At 41.6% G+C, this 25,163-nt stretch overlaps 1 protein-coding gene across 1 annotated transcript in view; it reads left to right on the top strand.

Annotated features, from left to right (window-relative positions):
* Window positions 1–25,163, top strand: part of LOC308297817 (VPS10 domain-containing receptor SorCS2-like) — a gene marked incomplete at both ends in the record, with an annotated part of 330,517 nt that overhangs the window by 98,567 nt on the left and 206,787 nt on the right. The window contains one exon of the mRNA XM_080741384.1: window positions 5,674–5,741. Within this exon, the coding sequence (XP_080597510.1) occupies window positions 5,674–5,741 (68 nt within the window). The remainder of the gene's footprint in view (window positions 1–5,673; window positions 5,742–25,163) is intronic.

Here is a 25,163-nt window from a genome sequence, read left to right as displayed (position 1 = left end):
AGTGTATAGGCTCACAAATTATTATAATTGTCATTAAGTGACTCTATCTATCTATCTATCTATCTATCTATTTATACTTACTGTTTACATTTTCTATAAATATTTATTTCTATATAAAACTCAGTTGTGTGGAGTTATTGTGTGCCTTTTCTTGTAGCTAAAGAGTCCATTTGTTCACTAGACATTAAGTCAAGGTTACTATTTTGAGTTGAAGCTAAGTGTTTTATTGCTTTGTGGTTTAACATGATTTAAAAGGCAAATTCATTGTTATGGTTACTTTAGAAGACTGCTTTTGCATTCATGAGTTAAAAAGAGAGCCAATCTAATTCAAAGAGTTAAGTTAAAGGAACACAAAACATGACCTAACTCACAGCTGCCATTGGACAGACAGTTACAACATAGGCCTACTCTTATCTTTCACAGAACAATTATCATTTGTTTTATCTATTTGAGACTATGTAGCTGCTCTATGGGAAATAGAGCATTATATCAGCCTATTCAATTGATAATGACCAATGGGTGCCAGTTTCTAAGTAGTTAACCATATTAACATAACAATATATGTGGCCTAGACATGGATATTGCCCAATCAACTCGTAATCTACAGAAATGTCCACCACATCACACAGTATAAAACTTAGTAGGCTCAGTGGATTCACCTATGTTAAATCATGTCAGGTTAGTTTGGTTCAAGGTTCAAGTATAATAATTTATGAGACAAAAATGTAAACAGCACAAATGTACAATCACATCTCGGCTAGAATGATAACATAAAGTCCTGACTACTCCTTGTTATTGTGGTCCTAAATACTACAATGATTAGTTTGGATGCATTGCTTCTATCATGTCCAATTAAAAATAAATACATTACATACATACAGAAATCTGCCTTCTCCTGTATTGTATTAGTGACATTCATTATAAATAGTAAAATAACAGGACAGAGCAAAAAAGGCCTCTGTTGTGTCTTTATCTGATCACATGCAATCAAACACTCACACTGCACAGCAATACTTTATTACAGGCTCAAGGCCCACAGGGTAAGAAGACAATACATTACAAAGATAATAATTTAAAAAAACAACAACAGAGAGTACATTCACCGAGCCCCACCGGAGCTAAAGAGGCACTCATGCCAGTGTCCACTAATGGTAGACGTGTACCTGACAGAGCTACATCCAGGGTCTGTCATCAGTCTCTGGAACAATCTGAAACAATGTATCTTTCCTGTGGCTGTTATAATGAACACAAACAGATCAGAAAGTAATTTAACATACAACAATGTAAGGGATTCCTTTCTATTAAAAGCAAAATCATCACCGGGTCAAAGTTGCTTGGTTCTCCCCATATAAAGGCATGTAGGTAACAGTAACATGATATTATGTCATGAATGATAAAAGGAATGTTTAAACACTTTGATGTGTGTGAGTTTATCTGGAGACTTACTCAGTCTGTGACTTACAGAGATCTTGATGGTCTTTGGGTTCCACCCGTTCATCAGAATTGCCGCTGGTGCCGTCTAGAGATTTCATCTTCACTTGAAGTCTGGAGTCTTGAAATTATGTACAGTGTATTCTGGACAGTTGTGGACACTCTGCAACTAACCTAACCTAACACACACTATGTGTTAATGTTGATCAATATAATAATGTAAAAATACTAAGTTAAGTAGACCTAAGTAAGAAATAGTAAATACATTGTAATAATACATTGAAGGGGAAAATGTAGGAAAACAAATGCAACTCAGCATTGAATTTATGGCAAACATTTTGCTACTCAACCCTTTCCAAATAATATACAATTAAGAAGTGGGATGTTCCACTTAGTAAGAGAAAGAATTAATGAAATATTACATTTTTAAAAAGCTAGAAGACTCACCTATTATAGTAACCATGTGAATTGCTAATAATGTTATGGGTCAGATGTGTAAAGATCTATCACATTGTATTGTTCTTTTCAGACTCAACAATAATAATGATGATGTTACTTAAATGCTGATCAATGTGTGAATCTGGCTCTTATCAGGTGTGTGTTTTCTCTCCCTGTCCTGTGCTGTCCTCAGTTAAACCAAGACAGTGCTGTTGTGAGCTGTTGTGACCAATGTGGAAAAAGCCTTCAGCTCAATTTATTATCTCAAAGTAGACCAGAGAATTCATACCGGAGTGAAGCCATTCAGCTGTGAACAATGTGGGAAGTATTTAGCTCGGTCTGGACAATTAAAAGATCATAAGCGTTCACATACTGGAGAGAAACCTTATTGTTGTGACCAGTGTGGGAAAAGATTTGTTCAAAAGGGGATTTTAAAAGAACACCAGGGAATTCACACTAGAGAGAAGCCCTATTGCTGTGACCAGTGTGGGAAAAGCTTTACTCGATTGTCTTATCTCAAAATACATGAACGAATTCACACAGGAGAGAAACCATACAGCTGTGTCCAATGTGGGGAAAAGTTCATTTTAATGGCTGCTCTGAAAGTACACCAGAGATTTCACACCGAAGAAAAGCCTTACTGCTGTGAACACTGTGGCAAACGTTTCACTGTAAAATCTAGCCTCGTACAACACAAGAAGATTCACACTTGAGAGAGACCTTACTGCTGTCACCAATGTGGGAAAAGGTTCACTCTGAAGACGGCTCTGAAAAGACACCTGAAAATCCACACTGGTGAGAAGCCATATACTGCTGTGTCCAGTGTGAGAAAAGGTTCAGTGATATGCATCATCTCAAAGCACACCAGAAAAATCACACTGGAAAGAAACCTTATTGCTGTGACCAGTGTGGAAAGAGCTTTCCTAGACTGGAACATATCAAAATACACCAACAAATTCACACCGGAGAGAAACCTTATATCTGTAACCAATGTGGGGAAAGCTCTGTCAGGTACACGTCTACCGTTAGAGGACACTGGCATGAGTGCCTCTTTAGCTCCGGTGGGGCTTGGTGAATGTACTCTCTGTTGTTGTTTTTTTAATTATTATCTTTGTAATGTATTGTCTTCTTACCCTGTGGGCCTTGAGCCTGTAATAAAGTATTGCTGTGCAGTGTGAGTGTCTGATTGCATGTGATCAGATAAAGACACAACATAGGCCTTTTTTGCTCTGTCCTGTTATTTTACTATTTATAATGAATGTCACTAATACAATACAGGAGAAGGCAGATTTCTGTATGTATGTAATGTATTTATTTTTAATTGGACATGATAGAAGCAATGCATCCAAACTAATCATTGTAGTATTTAGGACCACAATAACAAGGAGTAGTCAGGACTTTATGTTATCATTCTAGCCTAGATGTGATTGTAAATTTGTGCTGTTTACATATTTGTCTCATAAATTATTATACTTGAACCTTGAACCAAACTAACCTGACATGATTTAACATAGGTAATCCACTAAGCCTACTAGGTTTTATACTGTGTGATGTGGTGGACATTTCTGTAGATTACGAGTTGATTGGGCAATATCCATGTCTAGGCCACATATATTGTTATGTTAATATGCTTTAACTACTTAGAAACTGGCACCCATTGGTCATTATCAATTGAATAGGCTGATATAATGCTCTATTTCCCCTAGAGCAGCTACATAGTCTCAAATAGATAAAATAAATGATAATTGTCTGTTCTGTGAAAGATAAGAGTATGTTGTAACTGTCTGTCCAATGGCAGCTGTGAGTTAGGTCATGTTTTGTGTTCCTTTAACTTAACTCTTTGAATTAGCTTGGCTCTCTTTTTAACTCATGAATGCAAAAGCAGTCTTCTAAAGTAACCATAACAATGAATTTGCCTTTTAAATCATGTTAAACCACAAAGCAATAAAACACTTAGCTTCAACTCAAAATAGTAACCTTGACTTAATGTCTAGTGAACAAATGGACTCTTTAGCTACAAGAAAAGGCACACAATAACTCCACACAACTGAGTTTTATATAGAAATAAATATTTATAGAAAATGTAAACAGTAAGTATAAATAAATAGATGGATAGATTGATAGATAGATAGATAGATAGATAGATAGATAGAGTCACTTAATGACAATTATAATAATTTGTGAGCCTACACACTCACACACAGACCCTAAAAGCCAGCAAAATGAAATACTACCTAAGTTAACCTTAACTTGTGTCAGACTTGCATTCAAATGCAAGAGCAGCTTTATATAAATGTAGTAGTAGTAGTAGTAGTAGTAGTAGTAGTAGTAGTAGTATTATGAGAGGGAAGGTGATGTTTGTTCAGACTAGCAGGGACTTAGGTGGGACAGTTAACAAAGCATTATCCAGTTTCTGTCTATTGTTGATCCCTCCCCCCACCACCACCCTGATTGGTCCATCAGAGTCATTGTGAGTATTTAACATAGCTCTGTTTTAGCTCCATGACACAGTCATGACACAGTTCCATGTGTGCAAGTTCCTGAGGCTGAACTCTCTTCTGGACTAAAGGTGAAGTATAAATAAATAGATAGATAGATAGATAGATAGATAGATAGATAGATAGATAGTAGGTTGATGCACCAATTGATGCAGGTTAGAGTTGTCCTAGCTAAAAAAGAAGGTAACATTTGAATTCCCCATAAAAAAATACATACAATAGACATCCAATTTGTTTTTGAGATGGATAGGGTACAATTGGCAATTATAAAATACCAATTGATGCCGGTTAGAGTTGTCCTATCCCAAAAAGAAGGTAATATTTGAATTCTCCATCAAAAAATACATACAATAGACATCCAATTTGTTTTTTAGATGGATAGTGTACAATTGGCAATTATAAAATACCAATTGATGCAGGTTAGAGTTGTCCTATGCAAAAAAGAAGGTCATATTTGAATTCTCCATCAAAAAATACATACAATAGACACCCTTTTTTTTTTTTTCACTGCCTTTTTTTCGCGGCCTCGTCCACGGCCGGCCGTTTGCGTCCACGGCCTCGTCCACGGCCTCGTCCACGGCCGCGTCCACGGCCGGGACGGCCGGCCGTTTGCGTCCGTGGACGCGGCCTAAACCACATTTACGTACAGATAAAACCTGTTCATCCTGGCCGCGTCCACGGCCGTTTTTTTCGCGGCCGCGTCCATGGACGCGGTGGCCAACGGCTCTTGCTGGCCTTGTTACCCATGTCCCCCAGCATGCACTGGTGCTTAAATAACATGGTTCAGTAATACCTCGCACACACACACATGTACGACGTGTGCATGCGGAGACGGGGAGGATGAAGTTGTCCTCGGAGACCACTGTATATTGACTGGCGCTCCGTCTGACTGCTAATTGGACCCTATCACAATGTGATAATCGACTGCATGCAAGCCCAGGGGACTCTGAGATCCAGAGAGAGAGAGAAACAGAGACAGGGGGGGGCAATAAAGATAGACATGTGGCCAGCGTTGCCAAGTCTGCCCATTGTAAGCGACTTAGGGTCTGTTTTTCTGTAAAGTTGCTCGTAAATATTGGTAGTTGCCAGGTTGCAGTTGTTTGGGCTTGTTTCCTAAATGTTGTTTAAACCAGCTGTAGTTGCCAGGTTGCAGAGTTGTTTGGGCTTGTTTCCTAAATGTTGTTTAAACCAGCCGTGATGTCAAGGACCCCCAAACTAATTTATATTTGTCCACGGACCCACCATCTGAAAATATGCTGTTCCATTCTGTGCCATTAACATGGTGTCTCTCTGCTGTGTCCTGCAGGTCATCCTCATTCTGACCAAGTACTACCACGCCGACTCCTCCAAGGTGCTGGAGAGCTCTCTGTGGAGGTACGTTACGCACGCACGCACGCACGCACACACACACACACACACACACACACACGCACACACACACACACACTAAGATCCAGAGTTTTCATTGAACTCATGCTGTGCAGTAGGGTTAGTGATGTTAATGTGATGATGCCATGTCTGCCCTGAATCTGCCTGTGACTGCAGCACGCTTTTCTTTCTGTAGTTTGCTATAAAGTTCAAGGCACCCTGTGCACTGGGACCATCACTTCTCATGGAATACATATATTTTGCCTGTCCCGCAATGGAACAAAACTCTGGCTAAAATGAACAGTGTAAAATCTGCTATGTGTATGAGGCATTCACACAGGCATGGGCACAGTGCGAATCATGTCTGATGGCAATTCATGCAGTTCATTGCTCGACTTCAAAATTGTATCCTCTCATTACTTGTGCCAGCAGAGCGCACAAGTGCTGTCTGTGTTCGGTGCTGTCTGTATCTGGCCAACAGTACAAAGACAGGGCCTTTAGCCAATGAGGATGCTTGTAGATCGGCTGTTTTCACTAGTTTTGTGTGACAGTCTTGTATGATGAAGCAGGGCTTTACTTTATGAAAAAAAAAATACAAATTTGAAACTTGGAGATACAAGGTTTCTGCCCGACAGTGACGACATGGTGCGTTCAAACCCGAAGAGATATAACGCACCTATACAGACAGCACTCATCACCCTACTTGCGCTCTCTTCTGGTCGCACTTGCCGTTTTCTCCGGAAAGTGACTATGAGTGCACAAGTCGCAAGTTGGCACCTCGACAGAGTGCAGCCTAGTAATTCATTTTCAATGAAAGGCGAGTGCAGGTCTAGCGCCATGAAGCAGGTAGGAGGAGTTATGAGCAATCTGACATACATACGAATGTATTCTCATCTCACACGCACGCACGCACGCACGCACGCACGCACGCACGCACGCACACACACACACACACACACGCGCACACGCACACACACACACACACTCTCTCTCTCTCTCTCTCTCTCTCTCTCTCTCTCTCTCTCTCTACATGCGAATGTATGCTCATCTCACACGCACGCACACACACACACACACACACACACACACACACACACACACACACACACACACACACACACACTCTCTCTCTCTCTCTCTCTCTCTCTCTCTCTCTCTCTCTCTCTCTCTCTCTCTCTCTCTCTCTCTCTCTCTCTCTCTATCTCTCTCTCTCTCTCTCTCTCACACACACACACACACACACATTATCCATCAACAAGTTGACAAAATGTGATGTGCAGAGAAACAGAGGGGTGGTTTATTTTCACTGGCACTGGCTAAAACAAAGGGATGTTGTTGGCTTTATCAGTGGACGATTGATCATCACCAATGATGATCTATCAATCAATCAATCAATCAATCCATCAATTCCTCTGCCTCTGCCAGGGTTTTTCAGTGTTTTCTTTCCTTATTTTCGATGGAAACAGGAACGCACCATGTATGTGATGTAAACAAAGAGCACATGGCCAGGCGGCCAACACTTTTTTTTATGTTTCTTTTTTTTAAGAAAGAAATAAAAATAAAAGGTAAAAAAAATAAAACAGAAAGAAATTCATTCTTAATGAACATTCAGCGTTCATAAAGACATGTGCAGATGTATTTAGGTTGGTTGGCTCGAGTACTGCATTTCAAAGCACTTGTTTTTTTGTAATAATTTGCTGGAGGAGACGTCATGTGTTTGAAGATGGAGGGAACATATTTACACCGTCCTCACCAAGCTCAGTGTCCATGTTGACAGGAGAGATGATCAGAGGAGCAGAGTTTCTACCAATAATATACGTGGACCGAAGTATTAGTAAGGGAAAGTTAGCCTATTGCTAGAACCAATCTGGGAACTAAATCTAAATCACTAGCTTTCTTCACAAATGTGTTCATAAAGGTATATACTATCACCTCTGAACTTTGTTAAACCCAACTCCCTTGACATACTTTGTGGGAGCCAATCAAAGTTGGGGGTTTCGGGATACCCAGGGCCTGGGATTAAAGGGGGAAAAATAAAAAATGGCCAATATGAACGTATGAGGTGTGTAATTAGGGTATCGTTGGGCTGCTTAATCCATTCCAACCATTAGTTATCAGTAAAAATGGCTCCTTGGCCATAAAAAAGGCCTAATTGGCTAAGGCTTAGCCAATCATGTCATTCGAGTTCACCTGTGTCCTGTTAGTCCCTATGTTTTAAACCCTGTGTTTGAGTGTTCCTTGTCAGATTGTATCATGTTATCCTGTGTGTCATAATATGTGCTTACCCACCTGATCTTGAATAGTTTTCATGAATTCAAACCCTACTCCAACTTTTTTTTTGCCAATATTATAATATGTCTCATGGACACACATAAGTAGGTGTGGCCTATTTTATGACCAAGGAGTCCCAAATTACACACCTCATACGTTCATATTGGCCATTTTTTATTTTTCCCCCTTTAATCCCAGGCCCTCGGGTTACCCAATAACTTTGATTGGCTCCCACAAAGTATGTCAAGGGAGTTGGGTTTGACAAAGTTCAGAGGTGATAGTAGACACCTTTATGAACACATTTGTGAAGAAAGCTAGTGATTTAGATTTAGTTCCAAGATTGATCTAGCAATATGCTAACTTTCCCTTACTATGTGTAAAGAGTTTCTCAGTGAAGGTACAGCCAGTGAAAGAGTAGAGATGAACTCTGCTCTCCACATCATAAAAGGAGACCAGAACCTCCTCATAATCCACAAACACTCCCACTTGCTGGAGCTCCTCTTACAGGGAGGAGGACAGGAGTGCCAGCAGCAACCTGGTACTCTCCATTCCACAACCGTAAAAGTCCAGAAACCATTGTTGGGATTCAGTGTGATGAATCCCTTCCTGTTGATGGACTCTCTGGCCACTCCTAAATCCCAGTCAGTATTCCCTGTAACCTGAACCTCATAGTAAAACCTTCCTGAGGATAAGCTTGGTTTTCCTAAGACATTGACAAATAGAGAGTATCTCTCTGTGTTGTCAGGGAGATTCTTTTTTACGTTTCCGCCTCATATTGCTGGATCCTCCTTTGATCTCTTGACCGAGTGTCTTCTCCAGCTGCGCCACAGCTTCCCTCACTGTCCCCACATGTGAAGACTGATGGACATTGGTGGGTCTCCACCCAGTGTTGATGGATGGGAAGTTCTGGAGGAGGTGGAGGTTGTCTTTAGTGTGGGACATCAGCTCTAATTCAGTGATTTCCTGTTGCAGCTCTTTAATGAAGACTTCAGCCTGTTCCTCTGTTGATTTCTGCTTCTCTTCAATCACATCAATTATCTCAGCCTTGCTCCTCTCAATAGAGCTGACCAGATCAGTGAAGACCTGCACACTGCCTGCTATGACTGCATTTGCATGTGTCCTGCTGAGCTCTACTGAGTGTTTGACCTCCTGAATCTTCAGTCGTCTCTCCTGGATCACATGCTGAAACTCTGTCTTTGTTTCACATTCCTCTTTCAACTTGTGGCTCCTGAACTGATCGACCATCTCAGAAAACAAAGTATTGACAGATACCTTTGGTCTGTTGAAGTTTTCTCGACATAATGGACACTTACACAGACCAACATTGGTGTCCCAGTAATGTGTGATACAGGCTTTGCAGTAGTTGTGTCCACATGGAGTGGTGACTGGATCAGTGAACACCTCCAAACAGATAGAACACAGGAAGTGATTGTCAGACAGGAGACTGAAGGCAGAGGTCATTTCTACACCGCTGAGAATAAATGAATATTGCAACTTATACCTGGGAAGACCAATAAGAAGTCAACCAGTCAATGTGATCCAGGAATGTATAAGGTGGGACTATAAGGTGATGTCTTTGGGGCTGCAGAGTACTTCTTCCCTCTGTCGTTCTCTCATAGGACGGACGACCTCACGCATTGTGTAATCAGCTTTTAAGCCGAGCTCTGTTTAATCTGACGCCATCAAACATGACATCAGTCCTTCCCTAATATGAAGTTCTGCAGGGTTCTAAACTGGCATCCACCTATTCTGATCAGAAATATCTATCTACATGAGACTGACCAGTATGGCCATTAGAGGTGTGCATTGGCACTGCCCTCACGATTCGATTTGATCGCAGTACTTGCACGCTCTGCTGGCGCACAATTAGGCCATATATGGCCACAAGTGCACAAGTTGGCCCCTCGACAGAGTGCAGTCTAGTTAACTCTGTGTGTCTCCCACATGATGTTTTAATTATTATATATGTATATATATATGTGTATATATATATATATATATATATATATATTATATATATATATATATATGTATATATATACTGTAGGAACGTGAGATCATTGAAACAACCCAAGTCTGACTTCACAAACCAATCACAAATCGGTGAGCGGGTGCATTGTGTTAACAAAAAGAACAATTACTGACTGACCTTATTGGTCATTTAAATTACATACTATTGAATATTCTGATTTTGAAGCGGTGAAAGCCGCTTCCAAGGAGTGGCATTGTGTGTCCCATGTCCTGTATATGGTCATTTCAGTCCAGAATGAACAGGTTTTTTCAAAAACAAAATGTGCGTCCCATGTCCATATATGGTCATTTCAGTCCAGAATGAACAGGTTTTATCTGTCCCGTACGTCCAGAATATGTGTGTAGTGTCCGTCCCGGTCTGATGATTGGATTGAGGATTGGTCAAGCTTCACATGACAATTCGGCCCTCCAGATAAAATCATTCATTCATTCATTCAGAATATAAAGAATGTACAGATCACAGAGTTCATAACTCTAGAACACATAGAATAACAGTTCACCGCTTCACTTCGAACAGAGGTTTGATTTTTAATTTATCTATTGGCATTTACATGCTGTATGGAGACAAGTCTACAATGTAGTAACACCTGAAATGTTATTGTCCCTAAGCTAACGTTATCTCTTCATAGCATTTAGATATGTACTGTCTGAAAAATAACTCATGTTTTTTATTTTTTATTTTTATTTTCTGGAAAAGGAAACTCAGAAAAGAAATGGGAAAATAACAAACACGCCTGTGGGTGTTTTGAGGTCCCGGGGCTCTGGGATCACAACCTAAGAGGAAGATGGTAGAAGATTAATGGACTCTTGGTCTCATTGTGTCAGGTGGAGTACATCAAGATGCCAGGGCTCCTCACGTGGGGGGAAAGTTAGCAGCAGCAGCATTAGAGTTGGAAGGAAAGGATGTTTCAGGGCATCCAGGTCAGTGAGTTGAGGCCTGACCCTCACCCTCACAGTCTGCGGAGGCATGTGGGGTGTGAGTTGGCAACGCCCCCTTGGCCTCGGCGCCGTGAGATTGAATCCCACTCCGGATGATTTTGTTTGACCTTATCTAAAATGCGTCGCAAATTATTTTTATTTGAGTTATGGTTAGGATTAGGCATAGTTTAAGTCTTCCCTAGCGACCACTCTGAACACTTTGTGAGAACAGACTACAGCCCCTAACATTAAAGGAGCTATAGTCAACTTTTTCTTGAAAAACGGATGCTAAAATACAAATAATGTTTTGAGAATGCAAACAAAGTGTCGGCCCGACAATGGCCAAAATGATTATTTTACCATTATTTTACGCTTTTTGTGGTAATTTTTGAATTGAAACACATATGAAAATATTTTCGAAACATTATTTTTTATTTTAGGATCCGTTTTTCAAGAAAAAGTTGACTATAGCTCCTTTAAGTTGGGAAGTAGTTAGGCAAAAAAATAATAATAATACAGAGGCGCACCGTCCAGAGGGGGGAAAGACCGTAAGAGAGATGTACAACTGGTAATCATCATCATTATCATGGCAGCCCCAAAAACGTGGATCAGTTTTCCTCATCCATTCATTTGCTCTCCTTTTGAACTAGCTGAGCTGAAATCTCTGCCTGTGTGCCCCACTGGTAAACTGGTAATCACATGGTCAATTACTGTACCCTCTCGTGGCTCGGGGTTAAGTGCATATACATCACTATTATTACTGCCAAGCTCACATATCCTGTTAATAAAAGTAGTGTGTCGCAGTCTGCTACTTCTGTGCGACTATTTATGTGTGCACTTACTGTATACGGTTACTACAATATGCACTGGAGATGGGGTGATATAAAAATTTCGTGTCAGAACTGTTGTGGCAGAATCATGACATTGTGGGGTAATTGCGATTAACGATAATTATCACGATACTTGAAATATGCTTCAAACCGTTTTTTTGTTGACCACTTGCATCCCAGCATTCAGATGCTGGGGGAAAAATGGCAGATCTACAAGCTCACCACACGTCGCAAAACACAAGCCAAAAGTTTTAGTGTAGACGGAAAAAATCGGTCAAAGTACAGAGCCAGGTCCCAGGTCCAGTGTATGACGAACAATTTCACGATTCATTTAAATCTCTGCTATATGGTTATTGTGAGTGTTTCTTTTTTCATCACAATATCGTCCCATCCTTACTATGCATCTATGAAAGGCTGAAAAAGTCAAGACTGAGAAAGAACCAGTATGCTTTGCCATGCACCATAAAGTGTAAAGTTGTACACATTTGCCATCTAATCATAGATCTATGGTGTGTGTGCGCGTGTGTGTGCGTGTGTGTGTGTGTGTGCGTGTGTGTGTGCGTGCCCGTCTGAGAGAGAGATTTGGAAAGTTTTGATTGTACCAGGACTTTGGTGTCAGCACAGGCATCTTTTATTACTGCCAATTTCCCAGTCCTTGAGGTCTGTTATGGCTGCCCCAAGGTTCTCCAATATAACACGCTTGATAAAGAGCTCCCCAAACATTGTCTTCCTTTCTCATGAGAATGGCTTCCTTTGTGATGCGAGGCAGGTCGTGGGCGAGGGGGTGAAATAGGGTGCTAACTCTCATGTTTAATGCTGAGGCGCTATTTCACAGTTTGCTTTTGATGTCCGTTGCCAAAATAGTAGAAAATGTGTGAGTTCTCTGTCCACAGCCAGATACCTGCCTGGTGGACTGAAGTTTTACTGAATACTGTGTTTATTTTTCTCTATCCATTTTAACCTTTAGTTATTCTCTCTCTCTCTCTCTCTCTCTCTCTCTCTCTCTCTCTCTCTCTCTCTCCTATCTCCTGCTGCTCCATCTTTCTCTCGCTCGCTTCATTTGTCTTTCATTCGTTATCAAGCATTTGTCTCTTTACATCATTTACTTTCACTGTCTTCCTTTCTCTTCCTTTCCCTCTTGCTGTCCACTTTTATACTCTTCTCTAAGTTGGAGAAGTGGAGTTGTAACTAAATGGACTGCCTTAACAAGATGTTGTTTTAGGGAGCTAATATCACACTGTATTCAGGTCTGGGCTGTATTGGTACAAACTGCACTCTAGTAATGTTGTTGATTCGTGATGGAATAGCATAAGGACATCGATCTGCGTAGATTAAGCGAGGACTAGGAGATTTGTTCCAGCCTTATTGATGACTGCACGTTGACTGAGATCTGTCTTTAAAGAGGTGGTGCCATAGTTGTGGACTTTTTTCTGGTTTTCATGTGTCTAGGAGGTTGACAGTAGTTTATTAGACCCCCTGGTGTGGTTGTTATGAGCAATTATGCATTCTCTTTTTATTTGGGTTTTTAGCTGGAGGATGCCACCTGCTGGGTCAGACGTGCCGTTCCAAAAACACCCATACTTATTACATCATAGAATCAACTCCTCCCCTAATTACCATTCACCCAACACACGTGGGTGTGGCTAACTTCAGCTGGGTCACCACCCACCATGACAACCACGCATACCAATGAACTGGTGGGTGTGGCCACATAAAAACATAATTTTAACTCTTCCTGCACACTTTTTTTGAAAAATTCTTCCTCCTAGTATAATCATAATAGTAGATAATCATGTTTTATAGGGGTGAAAATCATGGCACCCCATCTTTAAGACATTAATGTCGAATGCTGGCTAAACCTCTCTGATCCAGTGCTTCTTGTCCTCGAGTGAGAAAAACGAAGCACTTCTCTTTCTGTCCTCCCTTCTCCCATGGGGCTGCAGTGGCTCAGCAGGTAGAGCAGCCCTGTGTTAACGTCAAAGTGTCCTTGAGTGCTCCCGATCATTCTTATTTGTGGCGCTCCGTTATTCAGATGTTTGGTTTATTATCCATTCATAGCATCTTCGTTTTCTCTTGCAGTTGTCTGGTATAATAAATGTATTAAATGTAACAAAGTAACGCCATTATTGTTGGAAAAGTTAACTAAGTAACCGAGTACTCTAATTGCAAAACTAACGCGTTAGGTTACTCCGTTACCCAAAAGAGTATTTTGTGTAAGTTATTAACTCACCTTATTGGCAAGGGAAATTATTATTGGTCCTCTTTATATTTCTCGAGGCACACAGATAGCTGGGGTCTTGAGGACAGAGAGAGAGCTTGTTAACCAGGCAGGTAGGTAAAAAAAGGAAAAACATGTCAGCAACATGTGAGCGAACCCCCGCCCGCCAGCTCCCACACTGCAAGCCAACGCAGAGGAGGAGGTGGAAATGATTAGTCCATGATAGTCAACGGCACACCTGTGGCAGAAGACTGTTTTTCATTGCTCAATTGTCAGCTTTGTTTTGCTCATATCGGGTGCTGATCTTGCCCCGTACCTGTTCCCCATATTATGCAGGTTAAGCTACTTAACGGCATCAACGTCGCTCCGATCGGCGAGGCTCTCACAAAGACCAACATTCTCGCTTGTGTGGCTCACAATAACGCGTCTATGTTCTGCCGCCTGCCGCCCATGCTTGTTGTGCTGAGTGTGAGTGACTGACTTGGGGCAGTGAATGTTTTGTGTTTACAGCAGTGGTTCTCAAACCTTTTTGGCTCAGGGCATCCCTGTAAATAACCTTTTTCATCCACGGCAACCCTGAATCATAGCACCTCACATTCATGGCATATTACGGTACATACTGTAAATATGTAAATCATTTTCTTTAAGATACAGTTTAAAGGAAACAATATCGTATCCATTAGATTAGGACAGATCCTCTTCTCAACTAAGGGGTCCTTGGCCTGAAAACTTTGAAGACCCCTGCTCTACTGAAACAAAACATTGCTGTTATATCTTCGAAACAGCTAAAGCCTGATTTATACTTAGTTGACCGCTGGTGTAGATAGCAGCTTTTCAGTGGATCTGCTATTTACTGACCACGGCACCGGCACACAATTTAGTATAACCGAGACTCAAGAGTCTTAACTGCTTGTGTGGCAGCTCAGAGTGCTGGACAGCAGTGGTGTTAAGTAACTAAGCACATTTACTTAAGTACTTTACTTAAATACAATGTTGAGGTACTTTTACTTTAATGGAGTATTTCCAATTTCCACCACTGCTATGCCCTATAAGAGAGACAAAAATGACAAATAAACGCTACATGAACCTCTCTTCCCACGACACGCTAGGAGAGTTGTCAACCATTCCCTGTGGTCTGCGGTCCGCAATTAGACAAACTGCTGTGCTGATGAACATTGTCATAAACCCAGCTTACAGTTGGGGGGTCAGTGACAACGGTCATGTTCTCATACTGTTGTCATTGTCAGGTTCTGGTAAAATGACACCAGTGTTATCATCGCTGATGTCACCGGCTAGGTTCTGGTAAATGACGCGGCGTCGGGGGAACCACGTCTCCTATCTGATCTCACCTTAAATTAACCAGAAAATCAGACAAGTGCAAACATGTGGGATTAACACGTGTGCACTGTGCAGTGTAGTGTGTGTGTGTGTGCGTGCATGCGTGCATGCAGATCACTTTCACATTGGCTTGAACAGGCCCAAGTGGCCATCTGGAAGACGTTTGTCATTTTCTCAAGCATTCATCCTGGAACGAGACAGTAAGCAGGGATGTCGCACCAAATTCTGGGCCCTGGGTACAAGGATTTACTACGGGCCCCCCATGAATGTGCTTCATAGTGGGAGGAGGTTTAACCCATTTAGACTTGGAATGTTGTGCTTTAACTATTGAAAAATCTTGAAAATGTATGCTTCAAGCCAACTTTGAATATTTCAAATCCTAAGGTTTTGAAAAAAAACTATGTTTCTATGTCAGTGGTGCTCAAACCTTTTCATGTGAAGGAACCCCAAAATGATATGTATTTGGCCATGGTCCCCCATCTCAAAATGTTTAGTTCCAGGGACCCCCCAGAAGCAACATTTGAGTTACAAATTTTTGCGTAAAAAATACACATATTCAAAGATTTGCGCATATTTTCATGACTTTTCAAAAATAGCAGATCTACAAGCTTGCAGCGCGACACTCGTTGCCGCGCTGTGAGCTTGTAGATCTGCTATTTTTCAATAGCTAAAGTATAAAATAATCAAGGTCCTTCCACCTTGGGCCCTAGTAACTCAGTCCCACTCCCCCCCCCCCCCCCCCCCCCCCCCCCTTGTGACGCCCCTGCAGTAAGATCCATGAACTACAGACAACAGGGGAGGGGGGAGTGTGAGTGTGTAAAACCAAGACGGAGATTTGCGTGGGAGAGTCGCCTTCTCTGTCTCCGTTATCTCTGCCCTCCCTTCAGTTTCTCCTCCTTGCTTAGATTCTCCAAAAGCACTCTGGGAGTTACGGGCTGCATCTGAGTTCTGAAGTCATTGTTATATGTAGTGTGTGTTGTAGTGCTGTGGCTCTCTAACATGTTCATGTCAAGGCCCCATGCATTGATATGTACAGTATTTGGCCTCAGGCACCCATCTAAAACGATTTAATAGAGGGGAGGGGAGATTTACAATGCAGGCATGCGTCCAGAGCAACCTACAGTAAGCAAGGTAAACACATACATCAACGGCACAGAGACAGTGAAGTGCCTCAGTAATCTAGGACCATACAGTAGGTAAACAAAGAACATAGCATCAGTCTAAACCATGGGTGCCCAAAAGGTAGATTGTGATCTACCAGTAGATCACAAAGGCTGTGCAGGTAGAACACGTTAAAATCTATAATTAAAATATAGAACAAATTAATATGTATAAACAAAAATCACAAAACACCTCTTTTTGACATCTGTCACTTTACGGTGACTTGAATGATTGACATCAAGAAGGGCCTGTCAGCTCCCCTCATGGCTTCTATAGTTGGGAAACTCCCCAATGTAATGATTTTGTTTTCAAGAGTCAGTAGCATTAGAAAGAAACAGAAAACCAGAAAATCCATACAGAATGGGATGAAGACTTTTCCACCCATTTTTTCCCATTCAAAGTGCATTTGTCTTAATGCCAGTGGCGCTATTCCAAAGCTCCCTCAGGTAAAACATTTTTTGGGCGGGTAGATCATGTTGAGCTGGTCATTTTAAAAGTAGCTCTCAAGTCAAAAAAAGTGTGGGCACCCCTGGTCTAAACAGTATTAAAAGTGATATGATGAAAATAATTAATTCTGTACAAATAATCTGTAAACAAATGAACCCGGCTTCTGTCTACATAACATGCTATGTAAATAAAATTACATTTTAGCCTTTGCATAAGACTGCAAGGCCGTCAAGACTAGATCAACACACACACACACACACACACACACACACACACACACACACACACACACACACACACACACACACACACACACACACACACACACACGCGCGCGCGCATCTGCCACGATACATAGACAGGAAAGATGAAAGGAAAGAAATCAAACCCAACATTAAAATAAAAGCAGCGGTGTAGCAGAGGGCGGACACGGACCAGCTGGGAGGATGAGTAATGGAGCCATGAAAAGAGCAGAGCGAAAAACGGAAGAAAGGAGCAAAGGAGAACGGAGAGAATAATGGCCTGTCGTTAGCGTGCAATAATTCAGTAATTGATGCTTTAACCTCGCGTCAGCTGTTTTGAAGCCATTCTCTATACCGCCGTAGAGAGAGAGAGAGAGAGAGAGAGAGAGAGGGGGGAGGGGGGAGGGGACATAAAGACAGACAGAGAAAGAGAGAGACATAGAAAGAGAGATAGTTAAAAGGATAGTTAAAGATAGTTAATGCGGTACACTTTGATGATGTCATCAAAGTGTTCTTTGCAAGCCAAACCCCACAATCAATCCTCCAGCTCTTGGCAACACAATATTTCCACACAACAACTCCAAGGTAGCCTAGGCTATATTAATGACATAGTTCAATGTTGAAAATGAGTGTTATTCCCCTTTAAAGGGGAATTTCGGAAGAGCGCTTTTCTAAGGCAATCCGATGTTATTCCGTTCATTAACAAGTGGTAGAGGGAAAAAAGAAGGGGGAAAAAAAGAACACTTTCTATCTGAGCGGAGATGGTAGGGGTCTATTGTGGGTTTGCCTCCTTGCAGCAGATGTGAAACATTTTGGAGACTTTTCCGCCATTGACGGCAGTGGCTCAGAGGTAGAGATGTCATCTTAGAACACTGTGGGTTCCCTATTGTTCCCAGTCAAGACACTCAGAGTTGGTGTCGAAGAGTCCTTGAGCAAGACTCTGAACCCCTAGTTGCTCCCGGTGAGCAGGTTGGTATCTTGCATGGTTTCCTCTGGCATCGGTGTATGAATGTGTGTGAATGGGTGAATGTAATGCACAATCTATGTAAAGTGCCTCGGATAAAGGCGCTATACCGGTATGAATGCATCATTATGAATGTCAGATGTAAACAAAAAGAAAAGGAATTGTCGAGCGATGTGAATAAGTGATTTAGCAATAAATCCAACCGCTCGCGGTTTGAGCTGCCGAGGACTAGAGATGAAAATAAATTAATTAATAAATAATGCTACCGATCGTTTTTTGGTAAGACTGCTTGTCCGGAAATCCCCTTTAAATGCGAGGGATGACAACTGTAATTAGTTGCACTTAAGAACATCATTGTTTCGGAAACATAATTCATTCTCCATGTTTGTTGTTTGTGGTCGCTATAGAATATCCTCTCTCTCCATAAATGTGGTCTCATCCCCTTAGATCACTGTTTTGCAAACAGTGGGTCCGGACAGAGTTTGATGGGTCACAAGTAAATATCCCCTTTTTCTTTATTTTTTATGTGTTATGTGTTAAGTAAAAAGTAGTTCACTAGTTTGGGTCCCGGGCAAACGTCTAATTTGGGTCTTGAGCTAAAACCACTGGCGATTTGGGAACCACTTACTTAGATTACACATTAACAGAACTCTGGCTCCTAACCGGGCACAGTCAGTGAGCTGGATGGTAAAAACACACGCACGCACGCGTGCGGCCTGTTGACCGTGTTTCTCGATTGACTTGGCAGTCATCAACATGTCATCATCATCAGTAACACTTTATTAGTCACACTAGCAGCCACATAAAAATCTCATTGCTGCTTTATTCCTGACCCCGAAGCCTTTCTTTTTTTCTTCCGTTTACTTTCTATACGCCAGGACAATGGGCCTTTCAATTACATTGCCGCGCATAATTGCAGTAAAGCGATGATTATCACGTTAACGACGTAGTTAAGTGGTGAGCGTCAGGAGGGACCACGGCAGTGTGAGATTGCGGAGGGTGGCCAAGCTGCACGCACGCACACACACACACACACACACACACACACACACACACACACACACACACACACACACACACACAGTAACTAAGTACATTTACTTAAAGTACTGTACTGAAGTTCTATTTTGAGATATTTATACTTTACTTGAGTATTTCCAATTTCCAATACTTGTACTTCTACTCCACTACATCTCGGATGCAAATCTTGTACTTTTACTCCACTACATTTATTTTAAAACTTTAGTTACTTTGAAGATATGAGTTGTTATATTATAAAACATACATTAACAACTTTAGCCCTGTTTTATACCTAGGCTATTTGAAAATAGCCGATCTACAAGCTCACAACGTGTCGCATCACGATGGGTTGGGAGCTTTTGAACTTTTGCTACTGTGAGTATATTTTGATGCCAATGCTTTTGTACTTTTACTCAGTACATTTTGAATTGTGTACTTTTACTTGTAACAGACTATTCCCATTACTATTTGAACATTTTGTGAAAAATCTTGAAAGAGTGTGTAGAATCGGCCACAGGTCTTAATGGGTAAAAAGAATAGAGAAAGAAGTGCCCTTCTCTGGCCACTAGCTTATACCACAACACCGACAAGCACACCCAAACACCATCAGCTGTGTAAACAACACGCTGTCAGGAAAATAAATAACTACATCTGAGGTGGAATTAATGATATTTGACTGCTGGACCAGGTGTCTGTACGCCAAGCGCTCTCAGCGAGTTATGATTTCTGCTCTATATTCATGTCTCTGCTGCCAAATGAAAGCACACGACTCCCACAGCAGAGAGCCAGAGAGCTTGGAAGGTCCCACCGGGGGAGGATGGAACCAACCAGGAGGCTTTTCTTTAATGAAATGGCTGGGGTTGACTTAAGATTTTTAACCCGTGGGCTTTGGACACTGCTTAATCCATTAAGACTTGAGGCTGATTCTTGGTGGTAGGAGGTGGTGCCATAGTTTTGTACTTTTTCTGTTTTGTATGTGTCTATGGAGTTAACATTACTCTAATAGACACTCAGGTGTGGTTATTATAGGCAAATGTGTCTTATTCACTATGCATTTTTGGTGACTTCCTGAAAGCTGAAAGCCTCTCAGTCAAAAGGCCAAATTGAAATACACTGATATTATGACATCATAATACCATCCCCTCCTCTTTTTACCACACAACAACACTGTGGGTGTGGCTTCAGCTGGGTCACCACCCACCTGACAACCAGGCACACTTAATGAGCAGGTGGGTGTGGGAACATAAAACATAATTTTAACACTTCTGTACACTTTTATGAAAATAAATCTTCCTCCAAGTATCATCATAATACCTGATGATTATGTTGTAAGGGGGTAAAACATTACAGCACCCTGTCTTTAAGAAAAGTCTTGTTTCTATATCAGTAGTGATCAAACCTTTTCATTTCAAGGACCCCCAAAATTATATATATTTGACCGCCGACCCCATCTCAAAATATTTTGTTCCAGGGACCACAGAAACAGATTTGAGTGAGAAATGTTTGCTTTGAATTTATATCGACTATATTCAAAGTTTTGCAGACGTTTGTAAAAGCAGATTTACAAGCTCAAAACGTGGCACAAAGTGTGTGCGAGTGTGTGTGTGTGTGTGTGAGCGTGTGTGCATGCGTACGAGTGCGAGAAAATTGGAAACACTCCGGTAAAGTAAAAATACCTCAAAATTTTACTTAAGTACAGTACTTGAGTAAAAGTACTTAGTTTACACCTCTGATGCAAAGTGTGACAGCACTCCCATCCCCAAAAGAAAAGTCGTTCGTTTGGGGACAGCGGCAAACAGATTTGCAGGTGTGCCGAATTAGGCATGGAAGAAAGATTTTGATGAGGAAGAGAGGGAAAACACACACATGCACACGCACACGCGCACACGCGCACACGCGCACACACACACACACACACACACACACACATACACACACACACACACACACACACACACACACAAATGTAACAATTCTCTCAGTTGATCCGACACGCGTTTCTTGTTCCTTGTATCATTTCTTTGTTTTCAATCTTAATAGAAAAAGGACACTTTGAGCCTTAGGGGGGATAAAAAGCCCTCTGACAATCAGGCAGAGGTTGAATAATGCTCGTTTTGGCAGCAGGCTGGAACATTTGACTCCGATTTGGCTTTACTTTAACCCACTGAACAGAGAAATCAGCGAGGATTTGGATTAATCCTCTTAGCTATGCTCTTTCTCTCTCCCTTCCCAACCCCCCCCCCCCCTCTCTCTCTCTCTCTCTCTCTCTCTCTCTCTCTCTCTCTCTCTCTCTCTCTCTTTCTCTCTCTCTCTCCGTGATTTGAGAGATGGATGTGGGTTTGGCCGTCACTTTGCAGCCAGACCCCCTGACAGAGTTGAACCACCCCCACCGTCTCACCCTCCCTTCCAAGACGGTGGTATTTTAATTGGGAAATGGATAGTGGGTGAATGGCTGCCGGTGACTTGTTGGCAGAGATACCTTTCCCATCAGCCTGATAATGTATCCCCACTGGAGGTCTGAGCCAAGTGAGCCAATGAGAGTGATGCTGTGCTAGCAGCTATACGAGAGTTATTCTCTCTCTGTCTCTGTCTCTCTCTCTCTCTCTCTCTCCCATCACTCTTCTCTTTGTCTCTCTCACTTTCTCCCTCAGACATTATGTTGCCAGCTAATACATCGATCTGAGAGATGTGCTTCTTTCAGTATGGCCTCCGTACCGCCATGCTCGCACACTGAATGAAACTTCATTCTCTTGGTATTCAGTACCCCCTGTGCCTGCTGAGTCTATAGTGTCTGCAGTGAAGGAGAGGGGCATGTCAGTTGGCATCCAGAGGTGGCTTGTGAATTTGCAGTTAGTGGCCATAATGCGATAACACTGTGCCGTGCAGACTACAGGCCTATCACAAAATCATTTTAGTTAATCACATTTCTTTTGCAATCATTTCCATGTTGAAAAATGTTCATGCATACTAAAATCCAAACAGAAATGTAATTTGTATCCATAATGTTCGACTGTTCAAACACAATTAAATTACAATACTTTTTTGAATGACTATTATTCGGCAAGTAAAATGTCATAATCGTGGCAGCCCTACGAGAGAGAGAGAGAGAGAGAGAGAGAGAGAGAGAGAGAGAGAGAGAGAGAGAGAGAGATGTAAGGTCAGACATGTCAGTGCCCTCTACATCTGTACAGCCTTGCAGTTCTACACCTCGCCCCATAAGTGTGCATATTCTCTGGTTTGTTTTATCCTCACACCGAGCAGCTCTCTGTATTCTCCACGGCTCCAGCCTGAACCCAACCCACTGTGACCTTCACATGACTCACAAGAACAGATAGAGAGACTCTCTGATGTGGAAGGAAGAAAACCTAATAAACAAGTGAGAGATAGACAGAGGGAGAGAGGGACAGAGAGACAGAAGGAGACAGAGGGAGAGGGAGACAGAGAGAGAGAGAGAGAGAGAGAGAGAGAGAGAGAGAGAGAGATACTGGCATTTTGTGAGGCTGTACAGTACAAAGAGACAAGTTCACAAACACATTCCTTTTAATGTTTTTTGTTGCTTCCAAAAGGCCAAAGTGCTTTCTCAGAGGCCAACAAGAGAAAGACTGAAGGTGAGAGAACAGCGCGATGGCAATGACAGACATAATTGTTCTAAAACATAAGTGGATGTCCTTGTCATCAGTGTTGTCATTGAATAGCATGGTGTTGGCTGGCTGGATTTTTGCCATTAATGAATGCCAACGCAAAGAGGATAAAACATGGTGTCAATGAACACAATGCGTTAGACCAAGGCAGGCTTTCCACTTGACTGCTGAAGCTACCGCAACACAAAATAAAATAAAATATCAGATGTGCCTTCCGTTCAATCACTGTTCGTCACCTTGTAAACGCAGAATAAAAAGTGAGAGCGCAACGGCACTTAGTCATTTTGTGTTCTGACCATTCTGACAGCGTAAGCGTGGCCTTAGAAGAAAATGTGAACAGGTCTTGATGTCATTACCACACAATTAACAAACAATCCCTTATTGCAGGCATAGTTGTCTTCTGAGTTATATATAGTCACTCTGGATAAAATGCTTAAATTCTGCTAAATGCCTAATTGTAAATAGGCTATTAAAGCCTATTAAAGTCTAAATTGACCCATACAAGTCTATAACTCTAACAGTGTACAAATGCATTTGGTTCCATTTGTACACTTTCAGAGTTAAGGGGAGACCTTGAATTGTAAAAGTTTGAGAAACATGTTTGCAAATGCACTGGCTGACAAACACCCACCACCTTCCCCAAGGGTCTGTCTGTGTCCTCACTCGTCTGTGTGCCAGCATGTTCTGGCAGCCCCTCACAGCTGCTCTGCTCACCTCACAGTGAACCTAAGCAAACCCCCAACCCAACCTAACCCGCCCTACTCCCACATATAGTCCAACATGGGCCATACGAGATGTCGGTATCCGAAAGGTGGCAAAGGTTACCATGCATTTTTGAAAAGCTCTATATCTGCAGATTATATTTTGGTATGATAACACCAATTTAGCTGTGACTCAGAAAGGGTTATCATACCAAAATATAATCTACAAATATAGTAGTTTTCAAAAATGCCACCTTTCGGATACTGTGGTGTAAAGTAACTATGTACATTTACTCATATACCACAGAATTCAGTCCTTTTTTTTTCTTTTTTTGTATTTCCAGTTTTCAGTACTTTTACTTCCTCTCCACTGCATCTCCGAGGCAAATATCGTACTTTTTACTCCACTACAATTATTTGAAAACTTTAGTTACTCGTTACTTTATAGATTTGGATTATTATTACAACACATATTAACTGCTTCAACCCTATATACAGTTCGGCCATTCGAAAATAGACGGTCTACAAGCTCACAAGAGCTTGCAGATCGGCCATTTTCGAAAGATTTGTATACTGTATTTACATGCATTTGATACATTTGAAAACTTGTTAAATGTGACATTCGGCATGTGTACTTTCTACTTCCAGTACTTTATGTACACATACAACAGTATTTCTACAACAATAATACAATCACTGCCTCACATTGAATCTAAACATCCCCCCCAACCTACCCCATCCTGTTCCCACATATACCCAGAGCCTAATGCGACCAGACACTCTAAGGATGTCTTAGGATGTCACCCAGGCCTCTCACCCTGCACTCAGCCTCATGTCTGGCCCCAGCCACACAGCAGCCTCCTGGGTCGGCTGCCCACAAGCTGCCAGCCACACTTTCTTTCCTCTTTCTTATACCTTTATTTATTCAGGAAGATCAATTGAGAGCAAGTTCTCTTTTCCAGTGATGCCCTGATTACAGTTAACATAGCGGTCTGTTTTCTAGACCGGAAGTGGAGTGCTGAGGGCGGACCAACCGGACCAACATCCTGTCATCCACATTCTATTGGGCGGTACTCCTGGAGGCAAATTCAAAGCAATAAACTGTAGAGGGCGATGTTTTTCTCCTTTCTTTTTTCTTTTTTCTTTACAGATGGGTTCCCAGATTGAGTCACTTGTAAATATTGGCAGTTGCAGGTTGTGTTTTTGTTACTTTTCTTTTTAATTTTTTTTTCTTGTTTCTAAAGTGTAGTAGCTTATTTAGATTTTGGAGCTTGTAGACTGTCTATTTTCAATCAGCCGATGCATGTATCATTTTAAAGTGCTCATGTGGCCTAGTCGCTTCTTTTCATAGACCTTGCTGCTTATTTCCCTTGTAAACTCGGGCAACACTGTCGATGACAGCCTTAAAACCACAACCACACAGCATCTTTATTTGGGTGATATACACAAATAAACAGGTGCACAACTTCATTCACACAGTCGAAGATGCACAAATGTCCTCCATGTCGTTGTAGCATATGCTTTGTAAATAAAGTATATAAATTGCTAATGGACCAGTTGTTGCAGAAGAGGGTGTTGGTTGGAGGAATTAAATTGATGACAATTTAAAACTCAGATAAATCGTGTCCACGTTAGTCTATGGAGAA

The sequence above is a fragment of the Nannobrachium achirus genome (genome assembly GCF_963921795.1).
Source record: "Nannobrachium achirus genome assembly, chromosome: 14".
NCBI lineage: Eukaryota > Metazoa > Chordata > Actinopteri > Myctophiformes > Myctophidae > Nannobrachium > Nannobrachium achirus.
Note: the sequence above shows the minus strand (reverse complement) of the source record. Positions and strands in the feature narration are given on the sequence as shown.